The 22,648-nt window shown below is 40.3% G+C and overlaps 1 protein-coding gene and 1 pseudogene across 1 annotated transcript; both read left to right on the top strand.

The window, feature by feature from the left end:
* Window positions 1-816: 816 nt before the first annotated feature.
* On the top strand, window positions 817-10,069 carry LOC115357748 (cytochrome P450 2J2-like; annotated as a pseudogene).
* Window positions 10,070-11,309: 1,240 nt separating this feature from the next.
* il23r (interleukin 23 receptor) lies at window positions 11,310-21,784 on the top strand. The gene is given in 19 exon segments (XM_030049398.1): window positions 11,310-11,431; window positions 11,686-11,769; window positions 11,910-11,992; window positions 12,626-12,758; window positions 12,867-13,039; window positions 13,446-13,517; window positions 13,520-13,568; window positions 13,697-13,863; window positions 14,292-14,431; window positions 14,563-14,746; window positions 14,860-14,942; window positions 15,750-15,951; window positions 16,049-16,237; window positions 16,973-17,071; window positions 17,253-17,405; window positions 18,887-19,027; window positions 19,198-19,285; window positions 19,768-19,858; window positions 20,934-21,784. Coding segments are annotated over 17 exon segments (2,679 nt in total). The 5' UTR covers window positions 11,310-11,431; window positions 11,686-11,769; window positions 11,910-11,928; the 3' UTR covers window positions 21,585-21,784.
* Window positions 21,785-22,648: the final 864 nt, after the last annotated feature.

The raw sequence follows: 22,648 nt of genomic DNA, 5'->3' as shown, positions 1-22,648 counted from the left end.
GTGGGTGACAGTCAAAGGAAGCTGGGTCTGAATGAAGATCAGAATCAGAATCAGAATACTTTATTGATCCCCAGGGGGAAATTACTTTTTGTTGCAATAACAACTCCCACTCAAAGTGTAAAGTAAAAAGAGCAATTAGTCAAGAAAAATAAAGAAAGGAATAGAAATAGAAATAGAAATAGAATAATAAAAAAAGAAAAATATATGTACAAGTGCAAACATGGACAGGAGTTATTGCACTATAGGTTATTGCACCTAAGCATGGTATTGAATATGGGTTATTTCACTATAGGTTATTGCACATAAGTATGGTATAGAATATGGATTACTGCACAGGTTATTGCACATAAGTATGGTAAAGATGTTGCATGCAGTCTGAGTGTAACACCTTAGCTGACCTTGAGTCCAGTAAAAGGGTTGTCCTGACTAAGGCCCAAACGCCCATATACATTGAGACGTACAAATCCCCCCCAATGTTCAGGCACTCCAAAAATGTCTGTGTCGTCAAATTTAATGTTGGTTTGGGCAAAACACATTCATTAATCCCTCATGGTATTAATGTATAAATAGAGCAGAGGACAGAAGATGCCTACAAAACAGATGCCTTGCTGGTGGAATCACAGATCTGTGGGGGAAAATTAAAAACAACGTTTAAGTTTGAACTCTTCCGGTCGTGCATGAGTGTTTGTGCTGGAAAAATGACAGTAAATATTCAAGATACCCAAATGAAAAATGTTTAACAACACAGTGAGCAAACGTGCAGACGCGCGCACTCGCGTACACACAAATAAGCCTCTTGCGCGCTCCTGCGTCACTCAGCCGGGTGCGGTGTCACTAGGCTGAAAAACAGCGACATTAACAGTGAAAACTTCACGACTCCTGCTCGCAAAAGCCCAAAATGGAGACATTACATGAGGCAATAGGCCTAGAATGGATAGACGGCAGGAGTGTTTTAATATTTGTGTGTGTTTTCTTGTTGTTTGCTGATGTTTGGAAGAACAGAGTCCCGAGAAACTTTCCTCCTAGACCGTGGTCTCTGCCCATCCTTGGTGACCTTCTTCGGGTCGCATCACACAAAAGGCACCTGCAGATAATTCAGGTGAGTTATAGGTGTATAGCTCAGCTTCGGTAAAGTTATAGCTCAGGCCTAAATGAAACCGAACTGATTCTGTCCGGCGTGGTAGGTAACTTTAGTTACCCTCGGACTTATACTGAACTTCCGGGGTCAGTAGCTCTCAGGGAAAACCTGTTTTGTGAAAAAACCCATGTTTGCTGTTGCAGTAGTATTGAGAAAGAGCTACAAGCCCCTCTTCATCAGAAGTCGTCCTTAGGAGTGCACTTTATCGTCACATTGGTAGCCCATGGCTCCCTCACGGTGTCACAGGCGGCTTGGGACCGTCTCAAAGACACACTGCTGGAAAAAGCGAGAAGTAGCCTGTAAAAATCAGTAGCACGATGTCATGTCAACTGTCCCGAACTGTCATATTTATTAGGGCCCGACTGATATGGATTTTTTGGGGCCGATGCCGATTCCGATATTAGGGAATAAAAAAATCCGATAACCGATATGTCTGCCGATTAAATTTTTACATTTTTCAATTTAAAAAAAAAAAAAAAAAAGACAAAATACCTGCTTTGGATGGCTTAAATATAGTTCTAAACACTTGTTACAAAGATATTAATTGAAGGGAGAACATTTTACTATTTTCAAATACTTTTATTATCAGAAATTGTGTGGAACAAGCAGCATATGAACAATTTGAACATAAAACAAATCAAAAATATGATGTGCAAAAAGGCAGTATCATCATGTCATCATGTTTAGCTTTAAGGTGCTGCCATAGGTTGGTTGTGTTTTTTGCTTTTTGCTTGCTTGTTCCGTGGCTTACAGAAGCTGCACAAATATTACAGACTGCTTCACCAGTGACATCCTTAGTGAAGTAGTCCCACACCGTACTGCATCCACCTTCTTTTGCCATCTGTAAAAAAACAGTAAGACATAATACACGTTAGTTAAAAAAATAACGTTACAAATCTGTCTAGTTATGTGAGCCATTTTGAAACTCAGACATTAAGCATTTATCTTACTTGTGTTCACATGAATATGGCGTGTACACTCCTGGCCACTTCACTAGACTAAACCTATTACTTTTAAAATGTTGTTGACTGTAAGAAAGCTGATAATTCTTCTTTATGGTTATTATTGAGGTGGCAGTGGGTGTTGGTGTGAGGAGCATCATATTGAGGTGTCTGATATTTTGTCAACCCCACTTACATGCACCAGAGGGTCAAAATACTCTGAACACTTCAACATACTGCTCTGCACACCAACAGCAACACCCACTATCATCTCAGAAAACATAAAGAAATCTCTCTGACAGTGTCAACATTTACAAAGTAATACATTTATTAAAGTAGAATCCATCGTAGGGCTGTTATTGGTGTGCATTACATTGCACAGTGTCTAATGAAGTGGTCAGTGAGTGTAATAAATTACAAATTATTAATAAATTATTATCTGTAGGTAATAGGTAGGTGGAGAAACAGCGTCATAAAAGTCTCTGGTAAAACATGATTTGAAATGCCCGTCTCTAAACGTGTGTTCACATTTTCTTTCCTCCATGAAGTTATAACTTGGACCAGAAACGCTTTTTTCTTCCTCAACGCCATAAGTTAAAAAACACAGTCCGTGCGCTGCTGTAAATGAATGCAGCCCATAATGGTTTTTGCACGGCGACGACGCGTTATCCTAATGTGCTCCGGTCTTATCTAGTCTGCTAGCATGCAAAGTGCTTAGCAAGGTCATATTTAAGCTAGGTCATCCTAACTCTAGCTTGCTAATATTTACGCTAGGTCATCCTACCTTTAGCTTGCTAATATTTAAGCTAGGTCATCCTAACTTTAGCTTGCTAACATATCAGTCAAGTGTGACAAACACAACGAGGCACGCCATGGGGAATGGGAAACTTATTGAGTTATTGTTTAATTCACAAACTAGTTATAAACTTACCATCGAGGCAAACCGCTCGGCTCAGTAAATGCGCTGTCGGCTCTTCCCTCTTCTCACTACTGCATTCTGCTGTTTCACTGTTGAGCGTGACGTGAAAGGAGTCGGAGCGCCCTCTACGCAAGGACATTACTTCTAAGAAAACACCATATTCCCTGCATTTTACTAGTGGAAAAATAAGTGTTAACATCGGCGTCAATCAGCCAACTTTTGGCCGATTACCGATTATTCCCTAATGGCTATAATCGGCCGATTAAATCGGCCGACCGATAAATTGGTCGGGCCCTAATATTTATCGCTAAGAGTGGTGGCATATCGATGTATTTATGATTACACACATTTGGCAAATGCCGTCATAACCCTGTAGAGCACAGATGGCAAACTTTTACTCAATGCACCAGCGGTTCTTCTGGTTACAGCACAAGTTATTGATATTTTACCAAACAGTGACATCAATCTGCAGCCCTGTAGCCTCTCACCTGCACCAGACCCATGGATCCCTGTCTATGTCATCCTCTGGCCCCTGTCGATAAAGCACATATCACAGGGGCAAATACAAATATAAATTATATAAACAGTAAAATTAACTATAAATAATTAAATAAATAAATAAAATGGTTAGTTATAACATTAGTGAGGGTCAAATGATCTCACATGACTAGTATCTTAAATAGTGACATCATCCTGCACTAGTTGGTGTAAATTACAATTTCAAACAAACAAACAAACAAACAAAAAAAAACTTTCATAAATCTTTAAACATTCTCTCTCTCATCCGTGTATCCCTTCAAATAAAATTATGCTTCTCTCCCAAACTGATATCCTGTTGGCTTACACTTGTGAATGATCATCCCTGTGCCATGTCCCAGTCAAACATCCTATTTGCCGTTGCGGTTAAACAACCCAAATAGACCTAAGCACTGCAAACTAAATAAATCACACATAGCCACAGGCCACCCACAGCCAAGCCCTAAGCAATAATAAAGTAAAGCACAGCAGGCATTTGCCCCCAATATCCCACTAGTGCAGTGGCTGTCTCTTGATAGTTGCTTTGGCTGTGTTAGGCAGACTTGTAGCTGATTGGACCTCAAGTTTCTGAATACAGACAGATACAATGAGGAGTACTCCACCCCTGCATGGATCATGCAGCACCCCTTCTCTGCTATCACCTGTCCCAAACAGCCAGGTGTGCCCTAGTGATAAAACACTTCTTTGTGATTTTCTTTTCTCCATCTGATGCTGTTGTCTAGCTACAGTAACGTATTTGAAATCTAAATCTGAATTTCCAACTTCAGCATTTAGCCTTGCATCCTAACCCGGTTTACTGTATCCAACATTATTCCTTTCGAATTCGTTATTCCTTGCATCCTCCAGGTGAGTTGTACAAAATGGATATTGGACCACAATACCAGTCCACTGTTTCTCTCTCAGTTTGCAGAGAAATTTGGAAATATTTTCAGCCTTCGACTCTTGGTCAAAGGATTGTGATACTCACTGGGTACCAGACTGTGAGAGAGGCCTTTGATCCAAAAAGGGGAGGACTACACAGACCGCCCTATCATCCCAATTTTTCAGGACTCATTTGGGAATAAAGGTAATGTATGTCATATTTATTTTCTGAGTGCACCTAAGTCTGCTTTGAACAGTAGTGATAATGTGTTTAGTAATTATTTTATTAATATGAAAAAGAAAACCACTACAATAATACTGCTAGATTTAGTACTGATTTTACTTCAATGCCTTCTACTAGTAGAAGGGTTTGAAGTATAAACTGAACCTTTTCTACTGCTTTTATGTACAATACCACTTCAAGTATTAATTTACTTCAACATGTTCATGTTTTTTGAGTTTAAAGTGAAAGTTTCAGATATCTTCCACCCAATACTGAGCTCTGACTCATAGCATCACCTCAGTGACACCTTTCATAGTATTTCTTGCTTTCTGTGACAGAGCAGTTGTCCTCACCACATTCTTTTCAGTCTTACAAATCAGTGTCAGTGACTCCATGTACAATATATGAAGCACCCAGCTAACTCTGATTTTCAGCGTCTTTGACCTCTCATTTTCAGCACCTTTCAGCTAGCCCACACATTTTATTCAGAAATTGCACTTTTCTGTATTATTATCATTGTTGTGAATGAAAAATGGATGATAAACCTGCCTGCAGTAGTTCCAGTTGTTTATGGAGTCTGTTGTTTTGTGATCCCAACAGGTTTGGTGGTGTCAAATGGCAACAAGTGGAAGCAGCAGAGGAGATTTGCTCTTCATACACTAAAGAACTTTGGTTTGGGGAAGAAGACCCTCGAACCATACATCCAGCAGGAGTGCCATATCTGAATGAGGCTTTTTCTCAGCAAGGCACAAGCCAAGTTTTGATTACTTATCTTTTTTTTCTTTCTCTAACAAATATCAGCTTAAGGTGCCTCTTTTGGCACAACACTACAACAGCTGGTCCCTTATCCGACCATAGGCGTTATTTCCTTCAGAGGAATGGCCACACAGTGGCTGGTGCCCGGCCCACACAGCTGTTTGGAGTCTAGCTCAGTCCTTCATTTACTTGTGTTTGCTTCAGCTATGTAGTATTATGTATGTGACATTATAAATTTATATCCAGAATCACTTTTCTTGGTCCGTGGCCAACATTTTACATTTTGACCATGAACTTTATGTTTCTCAATGTTTGGATGTCTTATTTGCATTATTTCTTATTTTCTCAGATCTGCCCTTCAATGCTCAACTGCTGATACACAATGCTGTATCCAACATCATCTGCTGCTTGGTGTTTGGGGATCGCTATCAGTACAGTGACAAGCAGTACCGGACGATCCTTCAGGACTTAAATGAGTTAATCTACTTAGAGGGAGGAGTATGGGCACAGGTGAACTTCTAAATTGTACATAATGCAATGAAGTCTTAGATTTATCTTCTTACTAGCCACTGTGAGATAAGAGTAAACAATATACACCGGGGGGAAAAAAAAATCCAATTTCAAGTGTCTAGGACTCTGCAGTAGAGTTCCACAGACTTGTAGTATCTATGCTAAGGTGCACTGTTTTCACTTCCATAACTCCCATCAATACATGAAAAAGTGAAACACCTGTGATTCACCTGTGAAACCTAAAAAGAAATCACATACTCAAGAAGTGCCTTGGAAAAATGAGTGAATACGCCAACACATGAGTGTTGTAGTGCCAAGTGAATATGTAGGAAAAAAACAAACTAAGAATCCACTGAAAGATTCTTGAAAATCCCCCTAACTTTATAACTAAGCTTTACACTGCGAGAGGCGGGCATACTTCTCTAAGATTATCAGTGAACGTGGGAACAACCCTAGAATTTTATTTTCCACTGTTGATCACCTTTTAAATCCTTCACAGCTTTGTAAACAAATATGCCATGCTTCACAGACAAAACTCAGTAAAATTATTTTGCAGTTGAATTAATCCACTTGTTCCCTGGATGCAATTCCCAGCACTTTCTGTAAGCAGGTCTTAGATGGTCCAATTGGTGATGTGGTGGATATTGTAAACTGCTCCCTAGAAACAGGTGTCTTTACATTTGGACTCAAAACAGCTCCAGTCAAAGCCATACTCAAAAAGCATAATCTTAATTCTACTGTTTTGAGAAATTTTAGGCTTATTTTCCAACCTGCCTTTTCTGAGTAAGATACTGGAAAAGGCAGTGTTAAAACAGTTGGATGCATTCTTACATGACAACAAGATCCATGAAAATTTGAAATGCTATTTTTAAAAGTGATCAGTGATTGTAGAGTGAGTGCAGATAATAAAGTTTCTGATCTTCTGCTTCTGGATTTGAGTGCTGCTTTTGGCACAGTCGCTCATGAGATACTTCTAAACCGACTTGAATATTGAATTGGTCCCTTGGATAAGCTCTAAACTGGTTCTATGAACTTTACTTCTCCCCTTAGTGAAGTCCTTACTTTGATGACCAAAGATGTTTTGTCAGCCTCGGTGATCATGTTTCAGAAAAGCATGACATTCTTTTTGGCATTCCGCAGGGCTCTATTCTTGGACCCTTATTGTTCTGTTGGTATGTGCTGACACTTTGGAAAATTATTTCTGATCAAGGAGTGAATTTTAATTTTTATGCTGATTACATGCAGTTATATTTATCTATAGTTCCAAATGATACTGATGTCCTAAACCCCTTGATGAATTGCCTTTCCAGCATTGTACACTGGATGAGAAAAATCCTCAAACTAAATGAAGACAAACATAAATTTATTCATATCATTGGTACAAAAGAATGAGAATTGAGTTTAATTTTTTGTTAGGCCCTAAATGGTCTAACACCTTCACACCTCTGTGATTGCTTATCTTAGTATGTTCCAAACTGTTCCCTTAGGTCATCTAGTACTGGCTTGCTTAGTGTCTCAAAAATGATTTGCAGCAAATATGGAGAAGCTTTTTGTTCTCGTGCACCAAAGGTTCAGAACGAACTCCCATTACAAATAAGGCAAGCAAACATCTGCTGATAGTTTCAAGAAACATCTTAAACCATTTCATCATCTTGCCTTCAATTAATACCACCCTCCTATTTTCTAACTACATTGTCGTTATGTCATATTTCTTTTATATTTCCCATACTTCTTTTATTCTATTTCCCCATGTTTTATGCTTTTATATCTTAGCACTGATTTTATCATTATCAGCTCATTACTACTATTATGCTTTTTTCTCTTTTTAATCTTTTTAGGTTTTTATTGTCTTGTTTTTATTTTGCTTTATACATTGTTCCCATTGTGTCTTCTGCTTTTTAATTCTTGTATTATTGTTTGTCCTGTAAACCACTTTTAGTTCCATTTCATGATGTGAAAAGTGCTATATAAATGAAATATATCTATTTAATATTATTATTACTTGTAGTGATAGCTCAACACCATATACGTATGTATGTATCTGTCTGGGTATCTGTGTGTGCTCTGTAGTTCTACAGCATGCTGCCCTGGCTGATGAAGAGGCTTCCTGGACCTCACCAGAGGATCTTCACTCTGACAAATAAGATTCTTGACTTCATGAAAATCAAGATCAGAGAACACAGAGAAGACTTTGACCCCTGCTCGCCAAGAGACTACATTGACTGCTTCCTTGCAGAAATGGGAGAGGTATGTGTGTGTGTGTCTGTGTGTGTGTGTGTGTGTGTGTGCGTGCGTGCGTGCGTGCGTGCGCGTGTGTGTGTGTGTGTGTGTGTGTGTGTGTGTGAATAAGGACATTTCTTTGCTTGTTCTGAGCTTATTTGTTCTCTGTGCCTTTCCTAATGAAATGACTGTGAATGCTGACAAGCCACTGATTCTGTTGGTTGCTTTGTTGTGTCGTCTGCAGGTGGAGGATCCAGATTCTGGCTTTGATCTGGAAAATTTGTGTTATTGCACACTGGACCTGTTTGCTGCTGGAACTGAAACCACTGCCACCACTCTCCACTGGGGACTGCTATACATGATCTACTACCCTCATATACAAGGTTTGTGTGTGAATATGAGTGTGAGAGAGTGAGTGTGGGTTGGGTGGCAGGTTGTGGGTTCATGCATCATTCACACTGAAGTTGTTTCCTGTTCTTTTTACGCACAGAGAAGGTCCAGGCTGAGATAGATTCTGTAGTTGGTTCATCCAGACAACCCTCCATGACTGACAGAGAAAACATGCCCTATACTGATGCAGTCATCCATGAGATCCAGAGGATGGGAAACATTTTGCCCCTCAATTTGGCTCGTATAGCAAACAAGGATACCACACTTGGAGAATACACAATCCCCAAGGTACATGATACATGTAAGAAAGAGTTAATGCAAGCAGCAAGGGTTGTGGCACAGGTGGGGCACTGGAGAGTTAGCTGTGGTTCGTATTTATCACTAATTTTGCAACAAATGGCAGCCAAACATAAATTAGGGCGTCCACCAGTCTGTCCAGGTGTGTTTACCTTGATCAGTACACAATAATCAGCCACAATAATTGTATACTGTGTAGGTCAGTGTTTGAGTTGTCTTTAGTTTATTTTCTCCTGATTTTAATCATTTTAAAGACCAATTTGATTTGTTCTCTTAAGGGCACCATGATCCTGGCCACGCTGCACTCAGTTCTGCATGATGAGTCAATGTGGGAGACTCCACACACCTTCAATCCTCAACACTTCCTGGACAAGGATGGCAAGTTCAGGAGAAGAGAGGCCTTCATGCCTTTTTCAGCCGGTCAGTAATAACAACCCTCCAAATATCAAATACATGCTGTTGTAACCAAAGGGTTAAAAGGGCAATCACTGTGTGATTAACATTGTTGCTCATTTGTTACATTTTCTATCTATTTATTGTTAATTGCATCAGGTTTCATGTGGAAGCACAGAAAACTGCTGTGACTTCTGATATGGTTGCAAAAAGTAAACCATCACTGTGAATGAGAAGCTGACAGTCACATTAAGTAAGGTTGCATCAGAAAGCTAAAATTAGGATGTCAACTTACATTTTCATGTTAACACTCACATCTGAGAAGTGAGACAAGACAGGAGGCTGTGTCTTCCTCCTACTACCGGCTTCTCTGATTTCCAACAAAATCTGTGAATAAAACTGAGCTAGTGTATTGTGTCTTCCCAGGTAAGCGAGTGTGTCTGGGGGAACCACTGGCCAGGATGGAGTTATTCCTCTTCTTCACCTCCCTCCTTCAGAGGTTCTCGTTCTCTGCACCTAAAGGAGAGGAGCCCACTTTGGAGTACAAGTTGGGAGCCACTCACTGTCCTAAACCTTACCGCCTCTGTGCCGTACCAAGATAAACCCCTCACACTACGCCATAATGATACATACCATGTTGATGATACATACCATGTTGTGTTTTCTGCTGCACTTACTGAATGTTAAACTTTGAATAGAGCTACTGCAATATGTGTCTACATACTATTGCCGCAATCTATGGCAGCATGCTGTTTCATAATGCCCTACAGTGTAAGCAAGACATTTTGGAACCAATGTGTCCAATTAAACTGTACATTATGTTCAACTAATATTTGAAACAAGGATACAGCCTGACTTGTTTAAATAAATGATCCTGAGATTCAGTATGTTCTGTTCGTTTAAACCGCTATGTGTTCCTGCCACATGTTTACTTTGTGGCTTGAGTTTCTCTGAGGTTTAGGAGGTGTGAACTATACTCATCTAAATGGAAGAATGCAATGTAGGCAATCTCTGTGAAATCTATCTTCGTTTATTTAGGCATGATTTCTGCAATCATCCATGGGAGTCAAACACTAAAGTATAGTATTAAAGTACTGTATGCGCCTTTGGTCCTTTACTTCTTAGTTAAAAGTTTATTGTCCTCACACTTCTAAGCACTAAGATTGTTCCTTGTAAGCAATGTAAAGTTCTAATTCGTCACCTAATTTTCCTCAGATACATTTATTATTTAATATTGAGACCTGGAGAGGATGACAGTTCTGAAAACTAGAAAAACAAAAACTGTAGTGTTGAGGTCTGTGATCTTCACATCAAAGTATAAATCTTCTCACTGCTGGGTTTTCCCTTCAAAGCTTTTGAAGTTGAAAATGGAAAATGAGAAGCAACAAGAAAATCACAAAGCCTTGGGTGGGTTTGATAAAGTCTCAGTGAAGTTTTGCTTCACTCTCTCTCACAGTGTAGAGGATTATAACCAGAGGCACAAGGTGATTGTCTTATTTAACTAATTAGTCTCAGTTAGAGAAGATTGATTTTGTTTTCCTTGTGAAGTGCCTAAATTCAGGCTAGGAGTGCATTGTTTTGCTGACTTTAAGAAGACTGTTCAGAAGCTGAGTAACACTGTTTTCTTGTCATATTGTTGCAGTTGATGTGTATAATGTGTATTGACTTCTTATCACTTGATAGCCTGTGATTCAGTCTAACGTTCAGCTTCATAAGCACACTAAGCCTTAGTCTGCTAACCTTTCAGAGGTATCAAGATTTCTGGTAGATAAAGGTGTTTAGTAATTAAAGTAGGGCAGCAGTGCTGCTTTGAAGTCGTAGTCTAAAAAGTCAGCATCCTTAATAGGGACAAATGTGCGTCATATGGTTTGTCATAGACAGGTTGTTCATTTGATCATCTGCTAACAGCAGCATATTTAGTGAAAGCAGGTGTTTAGGACAGTGATGTTCAAAGTTAACCCAACTCTTGTGAAGAGCAACAGCCAAGTGAAGTAGGACACCAAACTGCTCAAATGCTCAAAGTTTCAGCACTTGCTAAAATACCACCAAACTAGGTCACTGGCCTCCTTAAGAAGTTTCACTTGCATGAAAAAGACCAGTTTACACAAATACGTCTTACAAGGCTGTCAGCCAGGGAAGATACTGCATAACTATGGCAGAGATCATGACATAAACCTTTTGCCGTTTTGATACCAAATCCCAAAGGTGTTATCCTTCAGTGGCCATGCAGATGAACTGAAATGCTGGTAAGCTTTCTGTGTTTACATGTTGAAATAATGCTCTGTGCTGTCTTGAGCAATACAAGTTGACAAAGCAATGACAAACAGCTTTGTGATTTCATTTCAAGATATTCAAAGTAGAAATAATAAGAATTCATTACTTATGCAGTGTGAAAGTTGTGTCACTATTTGAGTGCACTGACATTAAGTGTCTGCCTTGATGCGTCTGTCACACTGCAACTATAAAGGGACCTGCTAACTTCTGTAAATGTTATCAGCAGCAAACCTGCGCAAAAACAGAGCAGTGCAGCAAAAGGTTGTTTCCTCAGTTTTCGCAGAATGCCTCCAGCACACATATGGCTCAGGTGAGCTTTGAAGAGAGAATTTATTATCATTATTATTATTATTATTATTATTATTATTATTATTATTATGTCAAATCAAGATCAACATAACTTTTTGATGCAAGTGGCAACATATTGAGTGAATTATCTGTCATTAACAGAGACAGAAGATGAGCTGAGATGAATCCCTTCCAAACCATATGGACATACACAATTACATTCCTCTTTCATTTTTCTATCAGACGTAAGTTGAATTTTTGTAACAAGAAGGTTTGTCAGTAGTTTGTCTCTCTGTACATCTGTTGACTGATTCATTTGAAAATGTCAACAGCATACAACAGTATATGTATATATGTGTGTATAATGTGTGTGTATATATGTATAAGTATATGTATATATGTGTGTATATCTGTGTGTATAGACCTGTCACATATCACACAGATAATTAAGGGACTTGCTGCCTCTATCCCAAATTTAGAACCTGTTTCCGTGACATTATTGTGTGGTAACTGCAGCAAATCTCATTTGTGCTGTTACAGGTCTGACTGAAGTTTTGAGGCTTAAATTGTGATTTTGTTTATTATTTGCTTAACTACTCAATAGTCAGACACCTTTTCCCCATTTTTAGTATACATGGCCTATTGAAAGTCCAAAGTGAATAGTGGCTAAAAAAACTTACACCTACTGGTACACAGTATACACTTTTGTCCACAGAATTTAAACATGTGCATAATTTATATGTTAATTCATGCACCACTTAATTTTAATAGAGTTCTCTGCCTTAAATAATGAACATTTCTTGAGCAGCGCAATCCCTTAGATATCAGTCAGACATCACTGTCATGACACCCTGTGCTTTTTCTTTCTTCTCTGGCAGGCTGTCCTCTGCTCCTCGTCGGCTGCCAGCCTGTCATATGCCAGGGCTACCTGACAGTGGAGCCAGCTCCACTTTTCCTCATGGGCTCAGACCTGACAGTGTTCTGCCGCCTCACACATCCCAAGTGTGAGAGGTGGGGATGATCAAGCCATGATAAGATAGGATAAGACAGGAAAGGAAAGGAGATACAATACACCATACACATTCATGTCCATCTCAAAAACTGTTAACCTGCTTCCAGTTTCAGATTGTCCCTGCATTTTAATGGCCGGATGCTGGAGCCAGAGGAGAGAGTCAACTGTATGGCGAGATTTAGACTGACCAACGTACACAAGCCAAAATTTGGAGTGACCTGTAAGATGAAGAGACATGGGCTGACGGAGACGGTTTGTGGGCTGGACCTGCAGAGCGGATGTAAGGAGAATAAAATCATCTAGATATTGTAGTAAACTAGTGCAGTATACAGTAGTTTTGATTAAAATAACCATCCAAATGAAGGCTCTTTTGCTTATATATATTTGCTTATAATTGGAAGATATTTTGCACAACTTTGATCATGCTTTTCTTTAATTGTCTGGTAATGTGCAATCTATTTGGAAAGTAGGCATACATTATTGTACACCTTTAACCTTATTAAAGATTATTGTTTTTTTATTTATAATCTAATATTTATAATAGATTAATTTTACAGTATGTGCTAATGTAATCATTTTAAACAGTATTTACCGGTAATTTTCTATATTTTTTAATAATTTGAATTTGTGAAATGTGTGAGGTAAACATGACTACAAATATATAATCTGATTTTCATTTTGCACAGTACTGCCTGATAAGCCCACTGATATTGCCTGTGAAATATCAAGAAGCTCTGACGTAATAGACTGTTCATGGAACCGGGACAGGAAACACACCTACTCACCACCTATAACATCTCAGTCACCAGGTACTCTTTGATGCCTGTGTTTGGATAAAACCTGTTGCTTTACATTTTGTAAGGAAAAAACAAGGTGTGTTTCGCAACTATGAAGAGGAGTGTTAACCCTCATGTTTAACATATGCCTTCTAAAACAGAGAAAATGGCAGCCAAATACACTCCGATTTACTTCGCAACACTACAGCACTGGCCGTGCCACGGACCATGTTTGAAGAAAATGAAAAATACCTGTTGATTATCACGGCTTGCAACGACTTGGGAAAATCAAAGTCAGATCCCTTCATCCTGTGCCTGAGGGATGTTGGTAAGTTCGTACTTACTTACTCCTTAAATACACAAAATTCTAAGTGTGTGCACATACACACACACACACACACACACACGCACTTCATTTTGATGTTAAAAATCTGGATGCAAAAAACTAAATTCATGAAAATCTAAAACAGTTAACAGATCTCAGGGCATTAGTCATGCTGAGAACTTTGTTTTAGACAGTGTGTCTTTCGCAGTTTGACTAATTTGACCTGGTTATCAGATATCTGTTTTTCATTCGTTTTTGTTGTGATTAATTCCACCACTTTCTCAACACTCCTTCTCAGTGATTTAGAGAGCTTTAGCTGACTAACTGGTAACCTTTAATGCAACACTGACTTTTTGACTCACTGTTCAACTGGGCGTATTGTAACGCACAATCACGCCTGCTTACATATGTTGAACTCATTTGCACTGCAGTGATACCAGACACGCCTCGCATTGTGGAGATAACGTTTTGGAATAACTCCATCGTGGCCATGTTGCGCTGGGAGATTCCAGAGCCCTCAGAGCATCTCAGATTCTTCGTCAGGCACAGGAACACAGGAAATGGCCCCTGGGTAAATTGATATTTGTGATTTGATTTTGCAAAAACTAATCGCTACTTTACATTTCTACAAAACACCCTCGACAGTCTGAATGTTTGCAGAAGGCACCATGCAGTTGACCCAATGTCCTGATGTTTGTCTAGGTCATGGATAAAGAAATAGAGTTGAGAAAGGGTTTGCTACAAGTTGGTGGCTTGAAGCCCCTGACAGAGTATGAGTTCCAGATCAGAGCATGTAGCTCAACATCAGGACCCTCAGCTACCCTTACACCCAGGCCGAGCTGCAGCAAATGGAGTCCGTCTGTCAGGAAGAAAACCCCTGGCAAAGGCAAGCTTGCAACCTGACTGAATGTTTGCTTATCATGTAACCAAGGTCACACCTTTAGCTACAATATGAGACTTTTTATCATTTAAGTAACCTGCGGTCAAATTGTTCTTTAGGTCCCTCTCAGCAGCTACGTGCCTGGAGGATGTCAGTCACCCGGGAGATAAACAGACTGCAGAATGTGACTGTTTTGTGGAAGGTATTGTGTCTCATGTCACTGAAAAAGGAATGATGGCTTTGTTTAAGGAGTTTCTACATGAAATTAGTTATTTTTCACTGATCGGCACGTGAACCAGCAGTACTGCAGCTCTTTATTCATGTTTGTCTTTTCCAACATGAAATATCTTTGCTACCACAAAAGAAGGGCCTCTTGTTTTTGCATTGACAGCAATTTTCATAGAAACATTCTGACTGGAAATGACATTTAAATTGGATCACATAGAAGGCAGTGATGCCAGATTGAGTCAGACCGGGCTGTTTTGTGTTGCATTTACCTTATTCTAGGAGGGGACATGGGTACATATTGCATCATATCATTGGGGTTCAATATTTGCGCAGTAAAATCTGGTCTGCTCTTGTGGAAAGGCTCAATAGATGGCACTTGATCTTAGACCACCAAGGCTACCTTTCTTGGGGGGCACCCAAAGAGCCCTGGAGCGTCCTATCTGCTTCAGCTTCTTTAAGTTCTGCTTCAACTACTACCTAAACGTCATCAAATACTGCTTAAAAAACCTCTACTATGTGTATTACTTTTAAGTACTTCAACTGCTTCTAATATTGCATTTGTTATTTATTCAATTGGAGACTAAAGCAAGCACATTCAAATTTCAGAAAATGTAACCTTTCTAGTTTATAATTTAAAATTGAATCTACACAATGAATGAATTGTTACACCCGGATTTAACAGTATATTCTGATCGAGTGATTTGGTTATTCTGTGCATCTTAAGTCTACATGGTATGGCTTAAAACTACAGTGATGGACTTGACTAAACTTTTTTCCCCAGCCTCCGTCTCCTGAGGATTACAGTGGTGAGGTGCAACAGTATGAGATCTTCATGGATAACAGTCAGAAGCCAGCAGTCACCTGTCCTGCTGCTGTGAACCAATGTGCAGTTCAGGTGTCATCCAGGGTCCAGACATTGAGCGTCAGTGCTGTCACTTCATATGGGAAATCTCCACCAGCTGCTGTGCCGCTCAGACACTCTGGTACACAAACTTTGTACACTGAGAACAAAAACTATTGGAACATAAAGCACCATGAGGCATGCTCCTGAGTTTTTTTGTCTCTGGTGTCTTGCTGCAGGTGTTCCTGGACCTGCTCTGAAGGAGCCGGATCCTGCAGGCAATAGCAGTGTTATGGTGGTCTCCTGGTCGTGGAGCAGGTCGGCATCTGCAGGAGAATTGCTGGACTACGTGGTGGAATGGAGAAGTGGAGCTCCAGGAATGCACTGGCAAAGAGTATCCAAAGATCAGAACATCGCATTAATCCCAGGTAAAGTCAGCATTCAGACACAAAGACAGCTCAGGGTTGCAATTTGTTCAGTTTTTTTTTTTTTTTTTTTTTTGCTTTAGTATACTGTTCTTACTTTCACAGTCTGCTGCAGTGGTTTGTATGCATGTATGCCGCAATGCAAAGTACAATGCAGCACGACCACAACACTGCCATTGCCTGCAGAGTCTGTGCTCAGTCACATATTGGTTTTATAAAACCAAACAAACAAACAAACAAAACAGCTACGTGTCTCACCTCATCTGCATTGGCTTGATTTCTGTTAGCAACCACAAAACCTTCTGTCTCTCATGTGGTACAAAACCGTAACGCTGAGTTTACATGGTGCATTACAACTCAGCTGTTCTGGAATTCCATGAGAGAGCCATCCAGTGAAAATCCTGATCTGGGATTGCATCATCATCTGGAATGTTCTGTATGGCTTTGGTGACTTGGCAGAATTAAACCTTTCATTCACAATCAGCAACTAATACCACAGAAGTTGCACTGTGTAAAGGCAGCCCTAAAATGAACACAAGTGAGATCAAGCAGCACACTCTAGTGGGCAGTTACACAGGGAGGAGGGACTGGGCGGGATTACTGTTGAGGATTCATATTCATACTGTAGTACAGCAAAAGCCAGCATTTCTGAGTAATTCTGAAAGTTTCTGAATTACAGTTCAGACAATGATGAGAGAGTTTAGATGTCCCGGTGCTTTTTTTTTGGTTCTGTCTCAGGTCTGAGTGCGGGTGTGAGGTATGAAGTCTCTTTGTATGCTGTGACCATCAGGGGCGTGAGTGAGCCATCATTTCGTCTGGTCTATTCTCAGGAACAGGGTGAGGTTCACATCTGACTCACATCCCCTTCAATTGTTTTTCCCCCAAAAAGCAAAGATCCTTAAACATAGCCTGGTGTTAGGGTCTTAGTTTGGCACTTGCATCTCATTGTTTATCCATACTCAGTGGACGGTCCATGCCTGACATACAGAACCCACCATCCACTTCCTCTGTGTTCCAGAGCCAGTATCTGGACCCAAGCTGTCAGTGCTGGACCATCAGGCCAGACGGATCCTGATCCAGTGGGAGGAGCTGGCTGTGGACCAACAGAGAGGCTTTATCACACATTACACCATCTATCTCCGCATACTAAGCTCCAGCCACACAGAACACAGTGAGGATTTTGACCCTTGTGCTGTGTCCCTGTGTGTGTATGTGTGTGTGTGTGTGTGTGTGTGACCTATATTTGCAAACAAATGTATGCCAGTTTATATTTTTGATATAAAAAACTCTAAACATGATTTCATCCAAGTGCTTTTCAATTTTCATGTACATGCTTTATTAAAGAGCAGCTGGAATTTCATCTGAAGTTTGAGGGGACACACTTACTGAACCTTTTTGTTGTGGGCCATTTCCTGCCGTTTCTTGTGCTTCTAGGAGGCTGTGCTCTGTGGTGTTCATTTCACGGTATGCTTATGTGTGTACTTCACCTTTGTGAGGCTGAGGCTTCATAAAGAACCGCATATATATGCAGGAGTGTGGGAAGTTACAATGCAGTAGTATGCATGTGTTGTGTTTTAGCTCACTCAACTCTTACATAATGGAAAGTGTGTACCTGTCATCCCATTGATACTCTCCTCCTACAAACTAGCACTGCATGAGCAGGGTTTTTCACCTCACAGTTCCAGTAATCCAGTGAAATGCCAATGTTATATGTTCATCTTTTTTTATTAATAGTTTTTGGATAAGCGACATCCACATTCTAAGTCTTTAGGGGCTACTCTAACAGATATCCTGACTCTGGGTTATAACTTAAGTTAGACCTTAAACAATGTACTAAATCTATTTATTGGTTTGTGTATGTGCTTGTTCAACACAGTTCTAGGCCAGAAATAGGTAAAGCAATGCAAAGGCCTGTATTGACCTGAATGAATGTTTTAAACACAGGCTGTTGTATTAATGTTTCGTGGTCTGTTCAGTGAAACATAGACTTAACTAGAGCTTACCCTGACCACAAACAGGAAGCTTACTGCATATGAGGCCACGTGGCTACATGCACACATGCATCCCCAAGGCTGTTACTAACCCACATGTTTCAGGCACTATTTCTGAAACTACATTGTCAGTGAAAAGTCACCTGAGAACTTAACCTTTCTTTTATCACTTGTGTGCAAACTGGATGTCACTGTTTTATTTAAATTTTTAAATTTAAAATAAAACAAATGAATTAAATTGTGTTCAAATTAGTTAAAGATTTAATCTTATTCTCATAGTTTTGTTGAGCAGCTATTTATTTATTTATTTATTTTAATAACAGAACATAATCAACATGTGAATGGTTTAAGTCCCTAACAGATTATGGCTGAATGATGCTGACCAAAACTCTTGTGATGTTTGCTGTTCATAGCAATTCAGATAAGAATGATCACAAGTATAAATTCATCTTTTTCTACATATATATTTTCTTTGATAAAAAAAAAAATAATAAAGGATCGAGGGTGAATATTTAGACTTGGTAAAGTTTTAAAAGGCAGTCCATTTCAATACAGCCCATTGTATTTTGGAAGCTGTACTGTATTGTGATTGTGATTGTGATTTTTTTTTTTTTTTAATTAGTCCTAAAGAGTCATGTGCTGGTTATCTGCTTCCTTGCAGTGAGCGAGCCTGGCTCTAGACCCAGGCAGATGTGGCTGGACTGTCCTGAAGGGGCTCTGGCTCTCTCACTGTCAGCGTCCAACTCAGCAGGAGAAGGACCGCAGGGAAACTGGGTTTATTCTCAGCCTCCAGACTCTGCAGGTGAGACACTTGCTGACACTTGACTGCTATGGCCCCATTCAAACCCAACTCAAAAGCTTATTACTCTCCAAGCACCTCTAAGCATATGGACAAGGTAAATCAGAGCTTTCCTCTCTCAGGCCTCTGACATCTGAACTTGTGTTGTGTCTGTCTCTCCCTGCGTCCTCCAGCTGGCCTGGTGGTCAAGTGTCTTGTCATCGCTACCCTCTTCATAGCGTTCATAGCCAACTTGATGTGTTGGAGATGTATAAGGGAAAGGTAACGTATAATGGCACAATAACGTACAATTCATTATGTGACAAAACTGTTTATATGCTATAACAGTGGAAAATGTTGACTGTGAGTAAAAGCACATTGCACTCCCAACTGTTTTAGAATATACATTGGTTTTGTTTTCCCAGTTACCAAGGTGAATGCCGCTGTGGCTTTAACACCCCAGTTTTCAGGCAGTGCTACACCACAACCGTTGGCAGAAAGAAAAAAAGGAGCCCCTGCCACAAAACGGAACCTAATCTAAGTGTGATAGGTCACTTAAGGTCTTAGAGATATTTTGGCATCAGTAGTTAATAAACCCCTAAATTTGTTTTTGGCAAAAGTATTTTGGCATCAAAACTAGTTAGGTCTGTGGCAGAAAAAAATTGGATTTTGTTTTCCTGCATTCTGTGCACATGGCCTTGTTACTGTATGTAACAATAATAAACTGAATTTCCTTTTTGAAAGATCCTTTTCTTCCCATACAGGATGAAACAAAAATGTCTATCTATGGGACCCTCCTGGCTGGCTGAAAACTTACCAAAACCGGGAAACAGTAATGCCATCAAACTGCTGAAGGTACTCCAAACAAACTACGCCTGAAACTACTTTGACATTCACCTCTCCTTCACTCTGGGTGCAGTATAGTCACCACCATCTCCAAAACTACAACTGCAGCAACTGATGTAGGCCTACCAACAAGAGTAAATAATTACAGTATGGCAGCGATATTTCTGCAGGGAAACAAACAAACTGGAGCCATTGTGAAGGAGGGTCACTTTCTCTTGTTGCCAGTGCCATTATAATGAAATATTAAAATATGGAGAAAACAGTCTCCAGTTTGTCTCAATGCCTCCACCATGGCAGTGAAACCTCCAGTGGAGGGTTATGTGATTACCCCTGTCCATCCGTCCATCCATCTGTCAGCAGAATAACTTCAAATCTATTGAATGGATTTGCACAAATCCTGGTGGAAAGGTTGGCTATTGGTCACTGAGGAGGTGATTGTCTTTTTGGGCCAATAGACCCCTTTCACAGCAGCAATTTTGACATTAAATAGCAGGGTAAACACAGGTTTTACTAATGACAGCAATGTAGATTCCATTCCATTTAGGTCTAACAGAGGCAGGGTGCAGGTGTGTTTCATGATGGGTCTTTGGAACGGCTTTGCTAAACTTAAATGGAATGGAGCCTGAATTAATATTAGTAGTAACACCTGTGTTCACCATGCTTTTTCATGTCATGAAAAAGGAACATTCAAGTAGACTCAAGTAGGGCTTTCCACAAATTGGGGCATTGCTTCCAAAAGCATCCAAATACCATCATGAAACCAAGTTGGGGAGGTTGGAAGTGGGTCATTTTCTACACAGACTGGATGAAAGGGGTGTGTCCAATCACAACACCATTGCTGAAAGGAGGCATGACTTGACAAACAGGGCTGTAACTTCTAGCTGGGACCTTGGTGGAGGTCTGTTGTGAGCACCTTCTTGTTATAAAGATCTGGTCTGAACTAGGAAGGCAGGCCAGTTGTTACTTTCAGTCTGCATCCAGCAACGCTGTTTTAAAGGCAGTAAATGGTATCATTCAGCAATGCCGTATCTGCTGTCTCATGTTTCAGTAATCAAGTGTGTTAAATGTCTCTTTTGGTTGTCAGGATGAGAGAAGTGCATCTGAAGAATCCTGGTCCTTCACCTATAGTGACCCTCCACTGTCCCCAATTGAGGAGATCCCGCAGGAACAGAGGGACGAGCTTTACCCCATCATCCACATAGAATGGGACGATGCTGAGGTGGGACAGTCCACAGCAGAGGCAACGTTGCAGATGGCAGATACTGGGACAACGCCACTGGAGCATGTTAGCTACAAACCCCAGAATGCTCCTTCAGCCCCGCTAAGGGAGGATGAAGAGGACGTAAAGGACAGAGAAGAAGAACAGTGGGATGTTCCAGCTGGTGTGCAGGAAGACAGAGGTTCAGTTATATCTGGAGGGTTACTGGGAGGCTTGCTGTCCAATGTGGAGGTGAATTTCTCCAGTTTATCTCTGGGACTTACTCTCAGCTCTGTCAGTGGCTTTTTAAGGCCTCAAACTCCTGAGACGACAAGTATCTTCAAAAGCGACTGCTTGCTTGGGGAGACTGGGGCTGAGCGTGTGGTGGAGGTGGGCTCTACGTCTCTGAACTTACAGCAGTGTGAGAAAATGACTCTCAATGAGGCACATAGCTGTCTATCTGAGTATACAGTGGAGACAACGCTGACCAGTGGTTATTTCGCTCAGGCAGCTGCTCCTAGCAGAGGTCACAACTAGACGCTCTGAGAGATGCAGAGGTAGAGGGATGCTGGAAATAACGAACTGGACATTCTGCACTACTAAGCCAAGGACCTTGAAAAGCATTATATTATCACATTTCAGTGATGGTGATGGTGATGGTGAAATGGTGATCTCAGTGTTTTTCAGTAATCAGAGAAACCTCTTTCTTCACTCTGTAACCGTGATCCAAATCACATTATCAGACCTCAATAAACAAAAAATGTTGAGTAATATATTGAGTTTTATTTGTATGTTGCTATAGTAATTTGGTATGAATTGTATGAATTCTAAGTATTTTCTGGTTGTGGCTTTTTCCACTGTGTTGAACCATATGAGGTTAATACAGAGCTGATAATCACAGTTGATAATCAGTATAGCTCATCACGTGCATGCCTGTACTGCTTATAAAATAACCATTGTGTTCAAGCTGCTGAAACTGCCCCTGGTATTTCAAGTATCAGGGTGTAACCTCTGTGTTGACACTGCTAATATTAAACATCCTGCGATCTACAAGTGATCCTGAATGCAAATATACACCCAGCCTTACATTTTGGGGTTCCCCTTCCACAAATAATGACTGAAAGATAGGCTTGGTATTCTGTTCCTAGATCTGTTGTTAAGAGCTTACACATGTGCCACCCACAGCCACCAACAGTTTTTTTTTTTTTTTTTTTGGACTTCCTGAAAGAGCTGTTTCACTTCCTCCTCAAAGAGCTCAAAAGAAGAATTTCATGAGGTACTCCCTCGCTTTATTGGCACTGGCGTAACTCACTTATTTATTAGACTGGGAGTTAATCTAATATCTCATACCAGTAGAATTTATTGCAATTCTCTGAAGACAACAGCTGTAGTAATTTCAGGCTCACCCTTATTTTGTCCCTTACACATCTGACAGTGCCTTGATGCAGAGGACACTTTGTGCCAGGGGAGGGCATAGTCCCGGGCTGTACCACATGTTGGAGGTTTGAGCTGTGGGAACAAAATAATGATGAGAAAGAATCTGACATTATTTAATTGCCTGGACAGGTGTAATGGACTCAGAACCTTGAATCCTCTCAAGT

Source organism: Myripristis murdjan, chromosome 4 (assembly GCF_902150065.1).
Source record: "Myripristis murdjan chromosome 4, fMyrMur1.1, whole genome shotgun sequence".
Lineage (NCBI taxonomy): Eukaryota > Metazoa > Chordata > Actinopteri > Holocentriformes > Holocentridae > Myripristis > Myripristis murdjan.
Note: the sequence above shows the minus strand (reverse complement) of the source record. Positions and strands in the feature narration are given on the sequence as shown.